Here is a 16,836-nt window from a genome sequence, read left to right as displayed (position 1 = left end):
CAACGAGGAAGATCTCGGGTAGATAATAATGACGATAAATATGAAACAAAATGAAAATCATACCCTCTAAAATAAAAAAAATCCGGTTTGAATTGACATCAAACACTTTTACTAAGCTTGTTTCCTTACTGACAGAATGTTCCTGCCAAGACGTCATTAATCTTTGTTAAATTAGTGATTTTACTTCTGATCTCGCGAAGAAATATTCTAAAAATATCATTATTTTTTGTTTTAGAAAGTGTATCTAAAACTTAATATCCATATTTTCTAGTTGCTGTATATTCAATAGAAAAAAGATATTCTCAAACAGTTTGACCTAATTTTATACAGAATCTGAATAGTTCACTTTAACTGGTTTAACTTCTTTTACCTCTATGTGGTGTCATTCTGATGTATAAAACCTATTTTTAAATTCAGAGAACCATTACTAAAACTGATGAGTCGCTGTTCCCGGTCAGGCGCTCTCTCCGGACACCTAAACCCGCTCTGTGTGACGTGAAGGACCTCCTCCTCCGACACACAGCAGCAGCAATGGCGGACTTTGACAACTACGACGAGCGGGACCGGGCCTACTGCAGCTTCGGCGGCGGCAGAGGGTGAGTTTCACGGAAAACTCCGTATTGTGGCCTCGAAACCACAAAACCACAAACCGTAACCCGGATTATCGCCGTGTTTCCCCGCAGCCGTCCTGCGTTAAAGGGCTACGGAGCTCGCCCTGCCCGGAGCTTTGCTAAGCGGCCCCACACGAGTGTGAGGAGGCCCCGGGGGCGGCTGCTAGGAAACACCGCGGTCTGTCTGCGGAGCTCCACAAGCTAACTGTTAGCTAGGAGATGCTAGCGGACCAAACATGACACATGTGGTGGGGATCTAACGTGGGGTTCTGTGATCAGAATATCGGGGTTTGTGGAACAATTTGAGGCCGGGTGGAGCCGGACAGGAGGCCGCAGCAGGTGGAGGTGGTGGCGGGGCTGCGGCTGCATGTCGCCCGCATGGCTGCATCATGTGTCCGCAGCAGCAGATCCATCCGCGTTGTTAACCAGCATGAGGATAAGATAAAAACAGTAGAAACAGTGTAAACATTAGTATCAGTAGAAAGAGTAGAATCCGTGTAAACAGTAGAAACAGTGTGATTAGTAGAATCAGTAGAAACATTAGTATCAGTAGAGTCAGTACAAACAGTAGAGTCAGTAGACACAGTAGAATCAGTAGAGTCAGTGGACACAGTAGAAACATTAGAATCAGTAGACAGCAGAAACAATAGAGGCAGTAGAAACAGTGTAATTATTAGTAGTCAGTAGAAACATTAGTCAGTAGAAACATTAGTGTCAGTAGAAACATTAGTGACAGTAGAAACAGTAGAGTCAGTACAAACAGTAGAGTCAGTGGACACAGTAGAATCAGTAGAGTCAGTGGACACAGTAGAATCAGTAAAAACAGTAGAAACATAATCAGTAGACAGCAGAAACGATAGTCAATGGAAACAGTAGAAACTGTAATTATTAGACTCAGTAGAAACATTAGTCAGTAGAAACATTAGTGTCAGTAGAAACATTAGTGTCAGTAGAAACATTAGTCAGTAGAAACAATAGTCAGTATAATCAGTAGTCAGTAGAAACATTAGTGTCAGTGGAAACAGTGTAATTATAAGAGTCAGTAGAAACGTTAGAATCAGTGTTATCAGTAGAAACAGTTGAAACAGTAAGAGATAAGATAAAATAATCCTTTATTAAATTGACAGGATTACAGCAGTATAGTGTGTGTGTGTGTGTGTATATATATATACACACACACACATTGTAAAAACAATGATTCATAGACGATCACATTTTTGCTGAATCATCTCGATCGATCTGTGAAGGTCAGTAAATCAAACTAATGAATCTGCTGAAGAAACTTACTAAGTTAAGTTCAATCATTTATTTTAGGTAAAACCAAGTTAACATTAATGATTGAAGACTTTACATTTATATGATTTACTGCGACTGAATAATGTTTTAAATATGGAGAGAAGTGACGCTGCAGTATTTTATAATAAATAAACCTGTTCTTGTTTTTCCTCTGAATAGTTTCGTAGTATTATTAAAAGAGAGAAGAAGAGTTCTTCACATTTCTGTTCTGAAAAAGAAGAAGTTTGAATCACAGAATATTAAAAAACGTTTAAAGACTTTAATCGTTTGAGCAGCAGAAACATCGTCGGGCTGTTTTGATTGAACAGAAATCATAAATAATGTTAAAGTAATTCATTCTGACTATTGATCTCATCACACGAATCTTTACGGTTATTTATTTCTCCTTTTAAAGAACGGAAACTTTCTGATTCTTCATCATCGTCACAGAATCAATCAATAATTCTATTAACAGTTAATCTCACGATGAACAGATAAATGACGTTTGTGTCTTTAATGAAACACACTGATAATGAAATAAAGACTGTGATCTGTCACCAGTCCAGCAGACACTCTTAAATGTTTAATGTTGGTCCAGCGCTCCGCTTTTAATTTCTCTTCAACACTTTTATTTGTTCGTTGTTCTCAAATAACAACAAAGACTTTAGTTTATAGAAAACCAGAATCAAACTTTATCTTTATAGACAATATTTAAAAACAACTAAACTTGTCCAGCAGTAAAACAACAAGACAATATATAATAATATACTATAATAATATACATTATATGATCTACTTCCTCAGCTTCAGGAAACAACTGTGAGCAGTGACAGTCCTCATCATCATTATTATTATTATTATTTATTTCTGTCTCTGTGGAACATCTTCTGAGTGAAACTCATCACACAGACTGAAGGTCTGAAACCATTAAAGGAGCAACATTCAACATTTGTATCATAAATATAAAATATGTTGTCAATACCAACCGTCCATGTAAAGATCTAGAGGAGGAATATCTAATGTAATATATCCGGCTGCCTTTTAGTGCACGTTAGTGAGGTCAGGATAGCGCTGTTAGCACCTTTAGCTACGAGCCAACCGCTCAGCAGCCGCCATGTTGAGAGCCGTTGAGAGACAACACATCTGGTGTTCTCCTTTAAGTCTCTTGACCTCAAACACTTTCTGGTGTTTTTTTGTCACATTTTTCTCTCTGTGGCCTTGTTTTTTATTTCAAAATGAAAGTCCTGCTCCTCCATAGAAACAGAACTATCATGACTAGAAGTAGAGAGAAGTAGAACATGTCTTTAGTGCAGAACAACAGTTACAATGATTGGAAAACACTGAATCTATAAGTCCAAGTGGGGTAAAAATAATGGAGTCTCTACGTATCTCATGATGCTTTCTGTCTGCTCCCCTCTTGTGTGTCCGTATCCCATGATGCTCTCTGTCTGCCTCAGGCCCCGTGGAGGAGGTGGTGGCGGTGGCTCCGGAGGCTCCAGGAAGCAGAAGGAGCTGCCTACAGAGCCCCCGTTCACTGCGTACGTTGGAAACCTGCCCTTCAACACGGTGCAGGGAGACATCGACATCATCTTCAAAGAGCTCAACATGCGCAGCGTCCGATTGGTCAGAGACAAAGAGACGGACAAGTTCAAAGGTCAGAGGTCGTGGTGTTGTGTACGTCGTGTCTGTCAGAGCGTCAGCTGAGGTTCACTGTGTGTTTCTGTCTTTCAGGGTTCTGTTATGTGGAATTTGAAGATCTGGAGTCTCTAAAAGAAGCTCTGACGTACGACGGAGCTGTGAGTATCTGACGGTCTCATTCTTAAGAGAGATGGAATTAAAAGTGGCTTCCTCAGCACATCAGCTTATCATCAAACTGACAGTAGTATACTACTCCTAGTATACTCCTGCTTTACTCCTAGTATACTCCTGCTTTACTCCTAGTATACTCCTACACTCCTACTTTACTGCTACTATACTCCTAGCATACTCCTACTTTACTCCTATACTCCTACTTTACTCCTAGTATACTCCTACTTTACTCCTAGTATACTCCTACTTTACTCCTAGTATACTCCTACTATACTCCTACTTTACTCCTAGTATACTCCTACTTTACTCCTAGTATACTGCTACTATACTCCTACTTTACTCCTAGTATACTCCTACTATACTCCTACTTTACTCCTAGTATACTCCTACTTTACTCCTAGTATACTCCTACTTTACTCCTAGTATACTCCTACTTTACTCCTAGTATACTGCTACTATACTCCTAGTATACTGTTACTTTACTCCTACTTTACTCCTACTTTACTCCTACTTTACTTCTACTTTACTCCCACTTTACTCCTACTTTACTCCTAATATACTTCTACTTTACTGCTACTTTACTCATATACTCCTAGTATACTCCTACTTTACTCCTATACTCCTACTTTACTCCTACTTTAGTCCTTTACTCCTAGTATACTCCTACTTTACTCCTAGTATACTCCTACTTTACTCCTAGTATACTCCTACTTTACTCCGAGTATACTGCTACTATACTCCTAGTATACTGCTACTATACTCCTAGTATACTACTACTATACTCCTAGTATACTGCTACTATACTCCTAGTATACTGCTACTATACTCCTAGTATACTGCTACTATACTCCTAGTATACTCCTACTTTACTCCTAGTATACTCCTACTTTACTTCTACTTTACTCCCACTTTACTCCTATACTCCTAGTATACTCCTACTTTACTCCTAATATACTCCTACATTACTGCTACTTTCCTCCTAATATACTCCTACTTTACTGCTACTTTACTCCTATACTCCTAGTATACTCCTGCTTTACTCCTAATATACTCCTACTTTACTCCTATACTCCTAGTATACTCCTACTTTACTCCTAGTATACTCCTACTTTACTCCTAGTATACTGCTACTATACTCCTACTTTACTCATAGTATACTGCTACTATACTCCTAGTATACTCCTACTTTACTCCTAGTATACTCCTACTTTACTCCTAGTATACTGCTACTATACTCCTAGTATACTGCTACTATACTCCTAGTATACTCCTACTTTACTCCTGGTATACTCCTACTTTACTGCTACTTTACTCCTATACTCCTAGTATACTCCTACTTTACTCCTAGTATACTCCTACTTTACTCCTAGTATACTGCTACTATACTCCTAGTATACTGTTACTTTACTCCTACTTTACTCCTACTTTACTCCTACTTTACTTCTACTTTACTCCCACTTTACTCCTACTTTACTCCCACTTTACTCCTACTTTACTCCTAATATACTTCTACTTTACTGCTACTTTACTCATATACTCCTAGTATACTCCTACTTTACTCCTATACTCCTACTTTACTCCTACTTTAGTCCTTTACTCCTAGTATACTCCTACTTTACTCCTAGTATACTCCTACTTTACTCCTAGTATACTCCTACTTTACTCTGAGTATACTGCTACTATACTCCTAGTATACTGCTACTATACTCCTAGTATACTACTACTATACTCCTAGTATACTGCTACTATACTCCTAGTATACTGCTACTATACTCCTAGTATACTGCTACTATACTCCTAGTATACTCCTACTTTACTCCTAGTATACTCCTACTTTACTTCTACTTTACTCCCACTTTACTCCTATACTCCTAGTATACTCCTACTTTACTCCTAATATACTCCTACATTACTGCTACTTTCCTCCTAATATACTCCTACTTTACTGCTACTTTACTCCTATACTCCTAGTATACTCCTGCTTTACTCCTAATATACTCCTACTTTACTCCTATACTCCTAGTATACTCCTACTTTACTCCTAGTATACTCCTACTTTACTCCTAGTATACTGCTACTATACTCCTACTTTACTCATAGTATACTGCTACTATACTCCTAGTATACTCCTACTTTACTCCTAGTATACTCCTACTTTACTCCTAGTATACTGCTACTATACTCCTAGTATACTGCTACTATACTCCTAGTATACTCCTAGTATACTCCTACTTTACTCCTAGTATACTCCTACTTTACTGCTACTTTACTCCTATACTCCTAGTATACTCCTACTTTACTCCTAATATACTCCTACTTTACTCCTATACTCCTACTTTACTCCTACTTTACTCCTATACTCCTGCTTTACTCCTACTTTACTCCTAGTATACTCCTGCTTTACTCCTACTTTACTCCTAGTATACTTCTACTTTACTCCTATACTCCTAGTATACTCCTACTTTACTCCTAATATACTCCTACTTTACTCCTATACTCCTACTTTACTCCTACTTTATTCCTATACTCCTAGTATACTCCTGCTTTACTCCTACTTTACTCCTATACTCCTACTTTACTCCTATACTCCTACTTTACTCCTAGTATACTCCTACTTTACTCCTAGTATACTCCTACTTTACTCCTAGTATACTCCTGCTTTACTCCTATACTCCTGCTTTACTCCTATACTCCTACTTTACTCCTATACTCCTACTTTACTCCTATACTAGAATACTCCTACGTTACTCCTACTTTACTCCTATACTCCTAGTATACTCCTAATATACTCCTACTTTACTCCAATACTCCTAGTATACTCCTAATATACTCCTACTTTACTCCAATACTCCTAGTATACTCCTACTTTACTCCTACTTTACTCCTATACTCCTAGTATACTCCTACTTTACTCCTAGTATACTCCTACTTTACTCCTATAATCCTAGTATACTCCTCCTATACTCCTACTATACTGCTACTTTACTCCTATACTCCTACTTTACTCCTATACTCCTGCTTTACTCCTATACTCCTGCTTTACTCCTATACTCCTGCTTTACTCCTATACTCCTGCTTTACTCCTATACTCCTACTTTACTCCTATACTCCTACTTTACTCCTATACTCCTGCTTTACTCCTATACTCCTACTTTACTCCTGCTTTACTCCTATACTCCTGCTTTACTCCTATACTCCTACTTTACTACTACTTTACTCCTATACTCCTAGTATACTCCTACTTTACTCCTATACTCCTAGTATACTCCTGCTTTACTCCTATACTCCTACTTTACTCCTAGTATACTCCTACTTTACTCCTATACTCCTACTTTACTCCTAGTATACTCCTACTTTACTGATCCTGACCCAGAAGGAGGCCTGTTTCTGTTTCTAACACAATGGAAGAGTCTCTGAAAACAAGGCCCATGATAAAAGTACTTTTATCATAAGAGTACTTATCTAAACATAAATGTTGAGTTTTTACCCAGAAAACTCTTTTTAAAAAGTGTCTTAACACGTAACCTCTGACCCCTGCAGCTGCTGGATCAGAGGTCACTGAGGGTCGACATCGCAGAGGGACGAAGGCAAGAGCGAGGAGGAGGAGGAGGAGGAGGAGGAGGAGGAGGAGGAGGGGGGTTCGGCTTTAGGAAAGACGACGCCAGAGGTATGAGCGCCGAAGACCAGACAGGAAGTAGGTGACAAACCCTCGACGAGTCCGAGTCTCTCCTCCACGTCTGTGACGAGGAGGAGGAGGAGGAGGACTCTTCATCCGTTCATCATCTCATTCTCATTCCCCCCCCCCCTGGTCTGAAGGTTAACATGAAATATTCAGTCAGCGTCCTCTCTCCAACATCTGCTCTCTGATTGGCTGATTGACCACTAACAAGCGGTCTTCAGTGCTGCTCCAGGAGGAGGCGCTGCCTCCCACCCCTCCTCTTCCTCCTTCTCCCTCCTCTCCTTCCCCTCCCCTCTTTCCTCCTCTCTCCTCCTCGCTGTTCTCTTCCTCCTCTCCTCCCTCCTCTCTCTCCTCCCCCTCCCCTCTTTCCTCCTCCTCCTCTCTCCCCTCTCCCTCTGTGTTAAACTCCCCCCTGTTCTCTGCAGGGCGAGGAGGTTCTCGAGGAGCTCCCAGGGGAGGAGGAGGTCGTGACTCCAATGAGGACTTCGACCAGCAAGGAGGAGGTGCGGTCAGAGAGTTGAGCAGAGATCCCAGCCGACCAATCAGAACGCAGCAGTTAGAACATGTCCAGCATCCTCAGTGACTCTAAATCAGTATTTGTGTTTTAGTGTATAATATAATAAATAGAATATATAATATAATAAATATAACTTATCCTCTAAAGTGAAACAGGCCACTTTGAGCCTGGCTCCGCCTCCTGAAGCTGCTGGGCCACACCCAGTTGTTTTTCCCATCATACCTTTCACCTCAACCATCTCATGCCCACCGGTCAGCTCGCAGGTTCCGGACGCTGCAGGACACCTGAGGGCATCTGTTGTCTCACCTGTCTGGCTGTCCACCTGTCTGTCTCTGTAGGTTTCAGAGATGACGACTTCATGGGATCACGGAGTCGGGGCGGTGGCGGCAGTCGAGGTGGAGACAGAAGGGGGGGAGCCGGAGGACCGGGAGGACCCGGAGGTGGAGGACCGGCTCGCTTCAGAGAGGGACCCCCCCGTGGAGGAGCAGGAGGAGGAGCAGGAGGAGGAGCAGGAGGAGGAGCAGGAGGAGGAGGAGGAACGCCGGACTTCAGGGAACCGTCTGATGGTGACACAACTTCCTGTTTGAGACTTTTACTTGTATTTCATTTAGTTTGGTAGTCATGTAAAGTTAGACTTCATTATTTAGTTTCAGGATTTTGAAAATGGTGTCTCTTCAGTTAATGATTTAGTCTTCTTAAATCAGTGGTTTAGTTTTGTGGTTCTTGAATCGGTGGTTTGGTTTTGTGGTTCTTGAATCGGTGGTTTGGTTTTGTGGTTCTTGAATCGGTGGTTTGGTTTTGTGGTTCTTGAATCGGTGGTTTGGTTTTGTGGTTCTTAAATCGGTGGTTTGGTTTTGTGGTCCTTAAATCGGTGGTTGAGTTTTGTGGTTCTTCAATCGGTGGTTTAGTTTTGCGGTTCTTAAATCGGTGGTTTAGTTTTGCGGTTCTTAAATCGGTGGTTTAGTTTTGCGGTTCTTAAATCGGTGATTTATTATTGTGGTTCTTAAATCGGTGATTTAGTATTGTGGTTCTTAAATCGGTGATTTAGTATTGTGGTTCTTGAATCGGTGGTTTAGTTTTGCGGTTCTTAAATCGGTGGTTTAGTTTTGCGGTTCTTAAATCGGTGGTTTAGTTTTGCGGTTCTTAAATCGGTGGTTTAGTTTTGCGGTTCTTAAATCGGTGATTTATTATTGTGGTTCTTAAATCGGTGATTTAGTATTGTGGTTCTTAAATCGGTGATTTAGTATTGTGGTTCTTGAATCGGTGGTTTGGTTTTGCGGTTCTTGAATCGGTGGTTTGGTTTTGCGGTCCTTAAATCGGTGGTTGAGTTTTGCGGTTCTTAAATCGGTGATTTAGTTTTGCGGTTCTTGAATCGGTGGTTTGGTTTTGTGGTTCTTAAATCGGTGGTTTGGTTTTGTGGTTCTTAAATCGGTGGTTTGGTTTTGTGGTTCTTAAATCGGTGGTTTGGTTTTGTGGTTCTTAAATCGGTGGTTTAGTTTTGTGGTTCTTAAATCGGTGGATTAGTTTTGTGGTTCTTAAATCGGTGGATTAGTTTCGTGGTTCTTAAATCGCTGGTTTGGTTGTGTGGTTCTTAAATCGCTGGTTTGGTTGTGTGGTTCTTAAATCGGTGATTTGGTTTTGTGGTTCTTAAATCGGTGGATTGGTTTTGTGGTTCTTGAATCGGTAGTTTAGTTTTGTGGTTCTTGAATCGGTAGTTTAGTTTTGTGGTTCTTAAATCGGTAGTTTAGTTTTGTGGTTCTTGAATCGGTAGTTTAGTTTTGTGGTTCTTAAATCGGTGGATTAGTTTTGTGGTTCTTAAATCGGTGGATTAGTTTTGTGGTTCTTAAATCGGTGGATTAGTTTTGTGGTTCTTAAATCGCTGGTTTGGTTTTGTGGTTCTTAAATCGCTGGTTTGGTTTTGTGGTTCTTAAATCGCTGGTTTGGTTTTGTGGTTCTTAAATCGCTGGTTTGGTTTTGTGATTCTTAAATCGCTGGTTTGGTTTTATGATTCTTAAATCGGTAGTTTAGTTTTGCGGTTCTTAAATCGGTGGTTCAGTTTTGCGGTTCTTAAATCGGTGGTTCGGTTTTGCGGTTCTTAAATCAATTGTTTAGTTTCTCACTCTTTAATTTGTGATTTAGTCGCGGGATTGTTCATTTAAATTTTTTCAAATTCATCAGTAACAGTTGGGACGTCGACTCAACACCAGCATCAGTGTCTGAAGTGGATGAAAGCCGAACCTTTCAGTGGTTAAAGTTTGTTTGTTTGTTTACAGAGGAGCGAGCACAGAGGCCTCGGCTGCAGCTGAAGCCTCGGACCGTTCAAGCGCCGCTCAACCAGGTTGCCAACCCAAACTCTGCCATCTTCGGAGGAGCCAAACCGAGGGAGGAGGCGACACCCCCAGAAAAACCCTAGGAGACTAAGGAGAGGAGAGGAGGTGATCCCTTAAGAAAAACCTTAGGAGAGGAGGTGATCCCTTAAGAAAAAACGTAGGAGAGGAGGTGATCCCTTAAGAAAAACCGTAGGAGACTGAGGAGAGGAGGTGATCCTTAAGAAAAAATCTTAGGGAGAGAGGAGAGAAAACTCTTAACAAGGACAAGGAAAGAAACATCAGTTAACATTTCTGCCTGACAGACAGCAAGTCGGAGCCACCCTCTTCTTCTCCTCTTTCTTTCTTCTTCTTCCTCCTGTTTGAGTTCAGTTGGAGCAGAATATTTATTCTTTGTGGTAATAAAGGAACTCTGATGAATAATAATTCTGTAAACACGAACACACTTGTGATTGCATGACCAAACTTTGGGTTTCTTAGCTCCGCCTCCTCAACGTCACACCTCCGCTTACCGTGATGTCATAGCTGCTTCGTAGCCCCGCCCCCTGCTCCTCTGCCTCCGGGTCAAAGGTCGTCTGCCATTTCCTCCAGCAGAAAGAATCCCAGAGGTTAAACCCTGAAAGTTAAGAGGGGGGAGGTATTTTGTAATCGTTCAGCTGAGGCCACGCCCCCTCACTCTGACTGGTGGAGTCGTGGTTTTCTTACTTTTTAACTAGCTGTTGATGTCGTGCTAATTAGCTGTTGATGTCGTGCTAATTAGCTGATGATGTCGGGTAACTAGCTGATGATGTCGTGCAACTAGCTGATGTCGTGCAACTAGCTGATGAGGTCGGGTAACTAGCTGATGAGATCGGGTAACTAGCTGATGAGGTCGGGTAACTAGCTGATGAGGTCGGGTAACTAGCTGATGAGGTCGGGTAACTAGCTGATGATGTCGTGCAACTAGCTGATGTCGTGCAACTAGCTGATGATGTCGTGCAACTAGCTGATGATGTCGTGCAACTAGCTGATGATGTCGTGCAACTAGCTGATGAGGTCGTGCAACTAGCTGATGATGTCGTGCAACTAGCTGATGAGGTCGGGTAACTAGCTGATGAGGTCGGGTAACTAGCTGATGATGTCGTGCAACTAGCTGATGAGGTCGTGCAACTAGCTGATGATGTCGTGCAACTAGCTGATGAGGTCGGGTAACTAGCTGATGAGATCGGGTAACTAGCTGATGAGGTCGGGTAACTAGCTGATGAGGTCGGGTAACTAGCTGATGAGGTCGGGTAACTAGCTGATGATGTCGTGCAACTAGCTGATGAGGTCGTGCAACTAGCTGATGATGTCGTGCAACTAGCTGATGAGGTCGGGTAACTAGCTGATGAGGTCGGGTAACTAGCTGATGAGGTCGGGTAACTAGCTGATGATGTCGTGCAACTAGCTGACGACGTCGGGCCGACGACTAGCCGACGACGTCGGGCCGACGACTAGCCGACGACGTCGGGCCGACGACTAGCCGTCGGCGTCGGGCCGACGACTAGCCGTCGGCGTCGGGCCGACGACTAGCCGTCGGCGTCGGGCCGACGACTGGCTGTCATCAGGGGTGCCCGACGTCAACAGTCAGTTAACCCGACAGCACAGTGATCATGGGAGGGAGGGGGGAAAGAGGGGGGAGACAGAATGTCAGGGACAGGAAGTGATGACAGATGTAGAAATGATTCTTTGCTGTTATCCTTAATTTTCTTTTGTCTTTTTTTCTCAATCTGACCCTGAATGCAGCACTGATTCATCTCAATCAGCAGCCACATCCTCCTCTTCCCCCCCCATACCCACCAGACGGCGGCGCTCTCATCCCAGTGTCACAGCAGGACAGAAGAAGCTAAAGGTCTTTGTGCTGTTTTGTTTTGTCAGTGTGCATCTTTGTAGAAGCCGACTGTACCAATAAAGTTTTTTTTGTAAAGATTGAAGTTTTGAATGAACTGCAGAAGTCCCAAATTATTATTATTGTTCTGATGATCAATGAAGTTTTTTAGTTAAAGCTGTCATTTCATCCTGTAACTCCTCTGTGGTGGACCTGGTCTGAGCGGATCAGGATCAGGTTCTGGATCTGGATCAGACCTGCGGTCGGTCTTCAGTCTGCGCGGCTTCGTTCTCTGGACGTTTCCTTTCTCCTGTAATAAAGATCAACGGCTGTTTTAACTTTACTTTGTTTTCCTACACTGTTTATGGCAATAAAACTCTCATCATCATGAGTACTGCCTCCTCTTCATTATCATAGGACAGTACTTTATAATGTACTACGTCTAACTGGTACTTAATGTACTTAGTACTACTGCCTCCTCTTCATTATCATAGGACAGTACTTTATAATGTACTACGTCTAACTGGTACTTAATGTACTTAGTACTACTGCCTCCTCTTCATTACCATAGGACAGTACTTTATAATGTACTACGTCTAACTGGTACTTAATGTACTTAGTACTACTGCCTCTTCATTACCATAGGACAGTACTTTATAATGTACTACGTCTAACTGGTACTTAATGTACTTAGTACTACTGCCTCTTCATTACCATAGGACAGTACTTTATAATGTACTACGTCTAACTGGTACTTAATGTACTTAGTACTACTGCCTCTTCATTACCATAGGACAGTACTTTATAATGTACTACGTCTAACTGGTACTTAATGTACTTAGTACTACTGCCTCCTCTTCATTACCATAGGACAGTACTTTATAATGTACTACGTCTAACTGGTACTTAATGTACTTAGTACTACTGCCTCTTCATTAATATAGGACAGTACTTTATAATGTACTACGTCTAACTGGTACTTAATGTACTTAGTACTACTGCCTCCTCTTCATTACCATAGGACAGTACTTTATAATGTACTACGTCTAACTGGTACTTAATGTACTTAGTACTACTGCCTCTTCATTAATATAGGACAGTACTTTATAATGTACTACGTCTAACTGGTACTTAATGTACTTAGTACTACTGCCTCCTCTTCATTACCATAGGACAGTACTTTATAATGTACTACGTCTAACTGGTACTTAATGTACTTAGTACTACTGCCTCTTCATTACCATAGGACAGTACTTTATAATGTACTACGTCTAACTGGTACTTAATGTACTTAGTACTACTGCCTCTTCATTACCATAGGACAGTACTTTATAATGTACTACGTCTAACTGGTACTTAATGTACTTAGTACTACTGCCTCCTCTTCATTACCATAGGACAGTACTTTATAATGTACTACGTCTAACTGGTACTTGATGTGCTTAGTACTACCGCCTCTTCATTACCATAGGACAGTACTTTATAATGTACTACGTCTAACTGGTACTTAATGTACTTAGTACTACTGCCTCCTCTTCATTATCATAGGACAGTACTTTATAATGTACTACGTCTAACTGGTACTTAATGTACTTAGTACTACTGCCTCTTCATTACCATAGGACAGTACTTTATAATGTACTACGTCTAACTGGTACTTAATGTACTTAGTACTACTGCCTCTTCATTACCATAGGACAGTACTTTATAATGTACTACGTCTAACTGGTACTTAATGTACTTAGTACTACTGCCTCCTCTTCATTACCATAGGACAGTACTTTATAATGTACTACGTCTAACTGGTACTTGATGTGCTTAGTACTACCGCCTCTTCATTACCATAGGACAGTACTTTATAATGTACTACGTCTAACTGGTACTTAATGTACTTAGTACTACTGCCTCCTCTTCATTATCATAGGACAGTACTTTATAATGTACTACGTCTAACTGGTACTTAATGTACTTAGTACTACTGCCTCTTCATTACCATAGGACAGTACTTTATAATGTACTACGTCTAACTGGTACTTAATGTACTTAGTACTACTGCCTCCTCTTCATTATCATAGGACAGTACTTTATAATGTACTACGTCTAACTGGTACTTAATGTACTTAGTACTACTGCCTCTTCATTACCATAGGACAGTACTTTATAATGTACTACGTCTAACTGGTACTTAATGTACTTAGTACTACCGCCTCTTCATTACCATAGGACAGTACTTTATAATGTACTACGTCTAACTGGTACTTAATGTACTTAGTACTACTGCCTCCTCTTCATTATCATAGGACAGTACTTTATAATGTACTACGTCTAACTGGTACTTAATGTACTTAGTACTACTGCCTCTTCATTACCATAGGACAGTACTTTATAATGTACTACGTCTAACTGGTACTTAATGTACTTAGTACTACCGCCTCCTCTTCATTACCATAGGACAGTACTTTATAATGTACTACGTCTAACTGGTACTTAATGTACTTAGTACTACCGCCTCTTCATTACCATAGGACAGTACTTTATAATGTACTACGTCTAACTGGTACTTAATGTACTTAGTACTACTGCCTCCTCTTCATTACCATAGGACAGTACTTTATAATGTACTACGTCTAACTGGTACTTAATGTACTTAGTACTACTGCCTCCTCTTCATTACCATAGGACAGTACTTTATAATGTACTACGTCTAACTGGTACTTAATGTACTTAGTACTACCGCCTCTTCATTACCATAGGACAGTACTTTATAATGTACTACGTCTAACTGGTACTTAATGTACTTAGTACTACTGCCGCCTCTTCATTACCATAGGACAGTACTTTATAATGTACTACGTCTAACTGGTACTTAATGTACTTAGTACTACTGCCTCCTCTTCATTACCATAGGACAGTACTTTATAATGTACTACGTCTAACTGGTACTTAATGTACTTAGTACTACTGCCTCCTCTTCATTACCATAGGACAGTACTTTATAATGTACTACGTCTAACTGGTACTTAATGTACTTAGTACTACTGCCTCCTCTTCATTATCATAGGACAGTACTTTATAATGTACTACGCCTAACTGGTACTTAATGTACTTAGTACTACTGCCTCCTCTTCATTACCATAGGACAGTACTTTATAATGTACTACGTCTAACTGGTACTTAATGTACTTAGTACTACTGCCTCTTCATTACCATAGGACAGTACTTTATAATGTACTACGTCTAACTGGTACTTAATGTACTTAGTACTACTGCCTCTTCATTAATATAGGACAGTACTTTATAATGTACTACGTCTAACTGGTACTTAATGTACTTAGTACTACTGCCTCCTCTTCATTACCATAGGACAGTACTTTATAATGTACTACGTCTAACTGGTACTTAATGTACTTAGTACTACTGCCTCCTCTTCATTACCATAGGACAGTACTTTATAATGTACTACGTCTAACTGGTACTTAATGTACTTAGTACTACTGCCTCTTCATTAATATAGGACAGTACTTTATAATGTACTACGTCTAACTGGTACTTAATGTACTTAGTACTACTGCCTCCTCTTCATTACCATAGGACAGTACTTTATAATGTACTACGTCTAACTGGTACTTAATGTACTTAGTACTACTGCCTCCTCTTCATTACCATAGGACAGTACTTTATAATGTACTACGTCTAACTGGTACTTAATGTACTTAGTACTACTGCCTCCTCTTCATTACCATAGGACAGTACTTTATAATGTACTACGTCTAACTGGTACTTAATGTACTTAGTACTACTGCCTCCTCTTCATTATCATAGGACAGTACTTTATAATGTACTACGTCTAACTGGTACTTAATGTACTTAGTACTACTGCCTCTTCATTAATATAGGACAGTACTTTATAATGTACTACGTCTAACTGGTACTTAATGTACTTAGTACTACTGCCTCCTCTTCATTACCATAGGACAGTACTTTATAATGTACTACGTCTAACTGGTACTTAATGTACTTAGTACTACCGCCTCTTCATTACCATAGGACAGTACTTTATAATGTACTACGTCTAACTGGTACTTAATGTACTTAGTACTACTGCCTCCTCTTCATTACCATAGGACAGTACTTTATAATGTACTACGTCTAACTGGTACTTAATGTACTTAGTACTACTGCCTCCTCTTCATTACCATAGGACAGTACTTTATAATGTACTACGTCTAACTGGTACTTAATGTACTTAGTACTACTGCCTCTTCATTAATATAGGACAGTACTTTATAATGTACTACGTCTAACTGGTACTTAATGTACTTAGTACTACTGCCTCCTCTTCATTACCATAGGACAGTACTTTATAATGTACTACGTCTAACTGGTACTTAATGTACTTAGTACTACTGCCTCCTCTTTATTACCATAGGACAGTACTTTATAATGTACTACGTCTAACTGGTACTTAATGTACTTAGTACTACTGCCTCCTCTTCATTACCATAGGACAGTACTTTATAATGTACTACGTCTAACTGGTACTTAATGTACTTAGTACTACTGCCTCTTCATTACCATAGGACAGTACTTTATAATGTACTACGTCTAACTGGTACTTAATGTACTTAGTACTACTGCCTCCTCTTCATTACCATAGGACAGTACTTTATAATGTACTACGTCTAACTGGTACTTAATGTACTTAGTACTACTGCCTCTTCATTACCATAGGACAGTACTTTATAATGTACTACGTCTAACTGGTACTTAAT

The 16,836-nt window shown here is 40.4% G+C and overlaps 1 protein-coding gene across 5 annotated transcripts; it reads left to right on the top strand.

The window, feature by feature from the left end:
- The first annotated feature begins 456 nt into the window (after nt 1-456).
- On the top strand, nt 457-12,455 carry eif4h (eukaryotic translation initiation factor 4h). Of its 5 annotated transcripts, XR_012950113.1 has the most exons (9): nt 457-596; nt 3,344-3,540; nt 3,618-3,682; nt 7,236-7,389; nt 7,800-7,877; nt 8,230-8,457; nt 10,165-10,326; nt 10,699-10,826; nt 11,983-12,455. XR_012950113.1 is itself a non-coding variant. In XM_076082755.1 (8 exons), the coding sequence occupies exons 1-7, from the start codon at nt 532-534 to the stop codon at nt 10,302-10,304; spliced, it is 927 nt and encodes a 308-aa protein (XP_075938870.1). In that variant the 5' UTR covers nt 457-531; the 3' UTR covers nt 10,305-10,326; nt 11,983-12,455. The 5 variants fall into 5 exon arrangements, 2 of the variants coding, with proteins under 2 accessions (XP_075938870.1, XP_075938871.1); XR_012950112.1 differs by lacking the exon at nt 10,699-10,826 and having other exon boundaries at nt 10,165-10,358; XR_012950114.1 differs by lacking the exon at nt 10,699-10,826 and having other exon boundaries at nt 10,165-10,390.
- The last annotated feature ends 4,381 nt before the right edge of the window (nt 12,456-16,836 follow it).

This window comes from Anarhichas minor, unplaced genomic scaffold, assembly GCF_050575085.1.
Source record: "Anarhichas minor isolate MPS153535 unplaced genomic scaffold, ASM5057508v1 ptg000102l, whole genome shotgun sequence".
NCBI lineage: Eukaryota > Metazoa > Chordata > Actinopteri > Perciformes > Anarhichadidae > Anarhichas > Anarhichas minor.
Note: the sequence above shows the minus strand (reverse complement) of the source record. Positions and strands in the feature narration are given on the sequence as shown.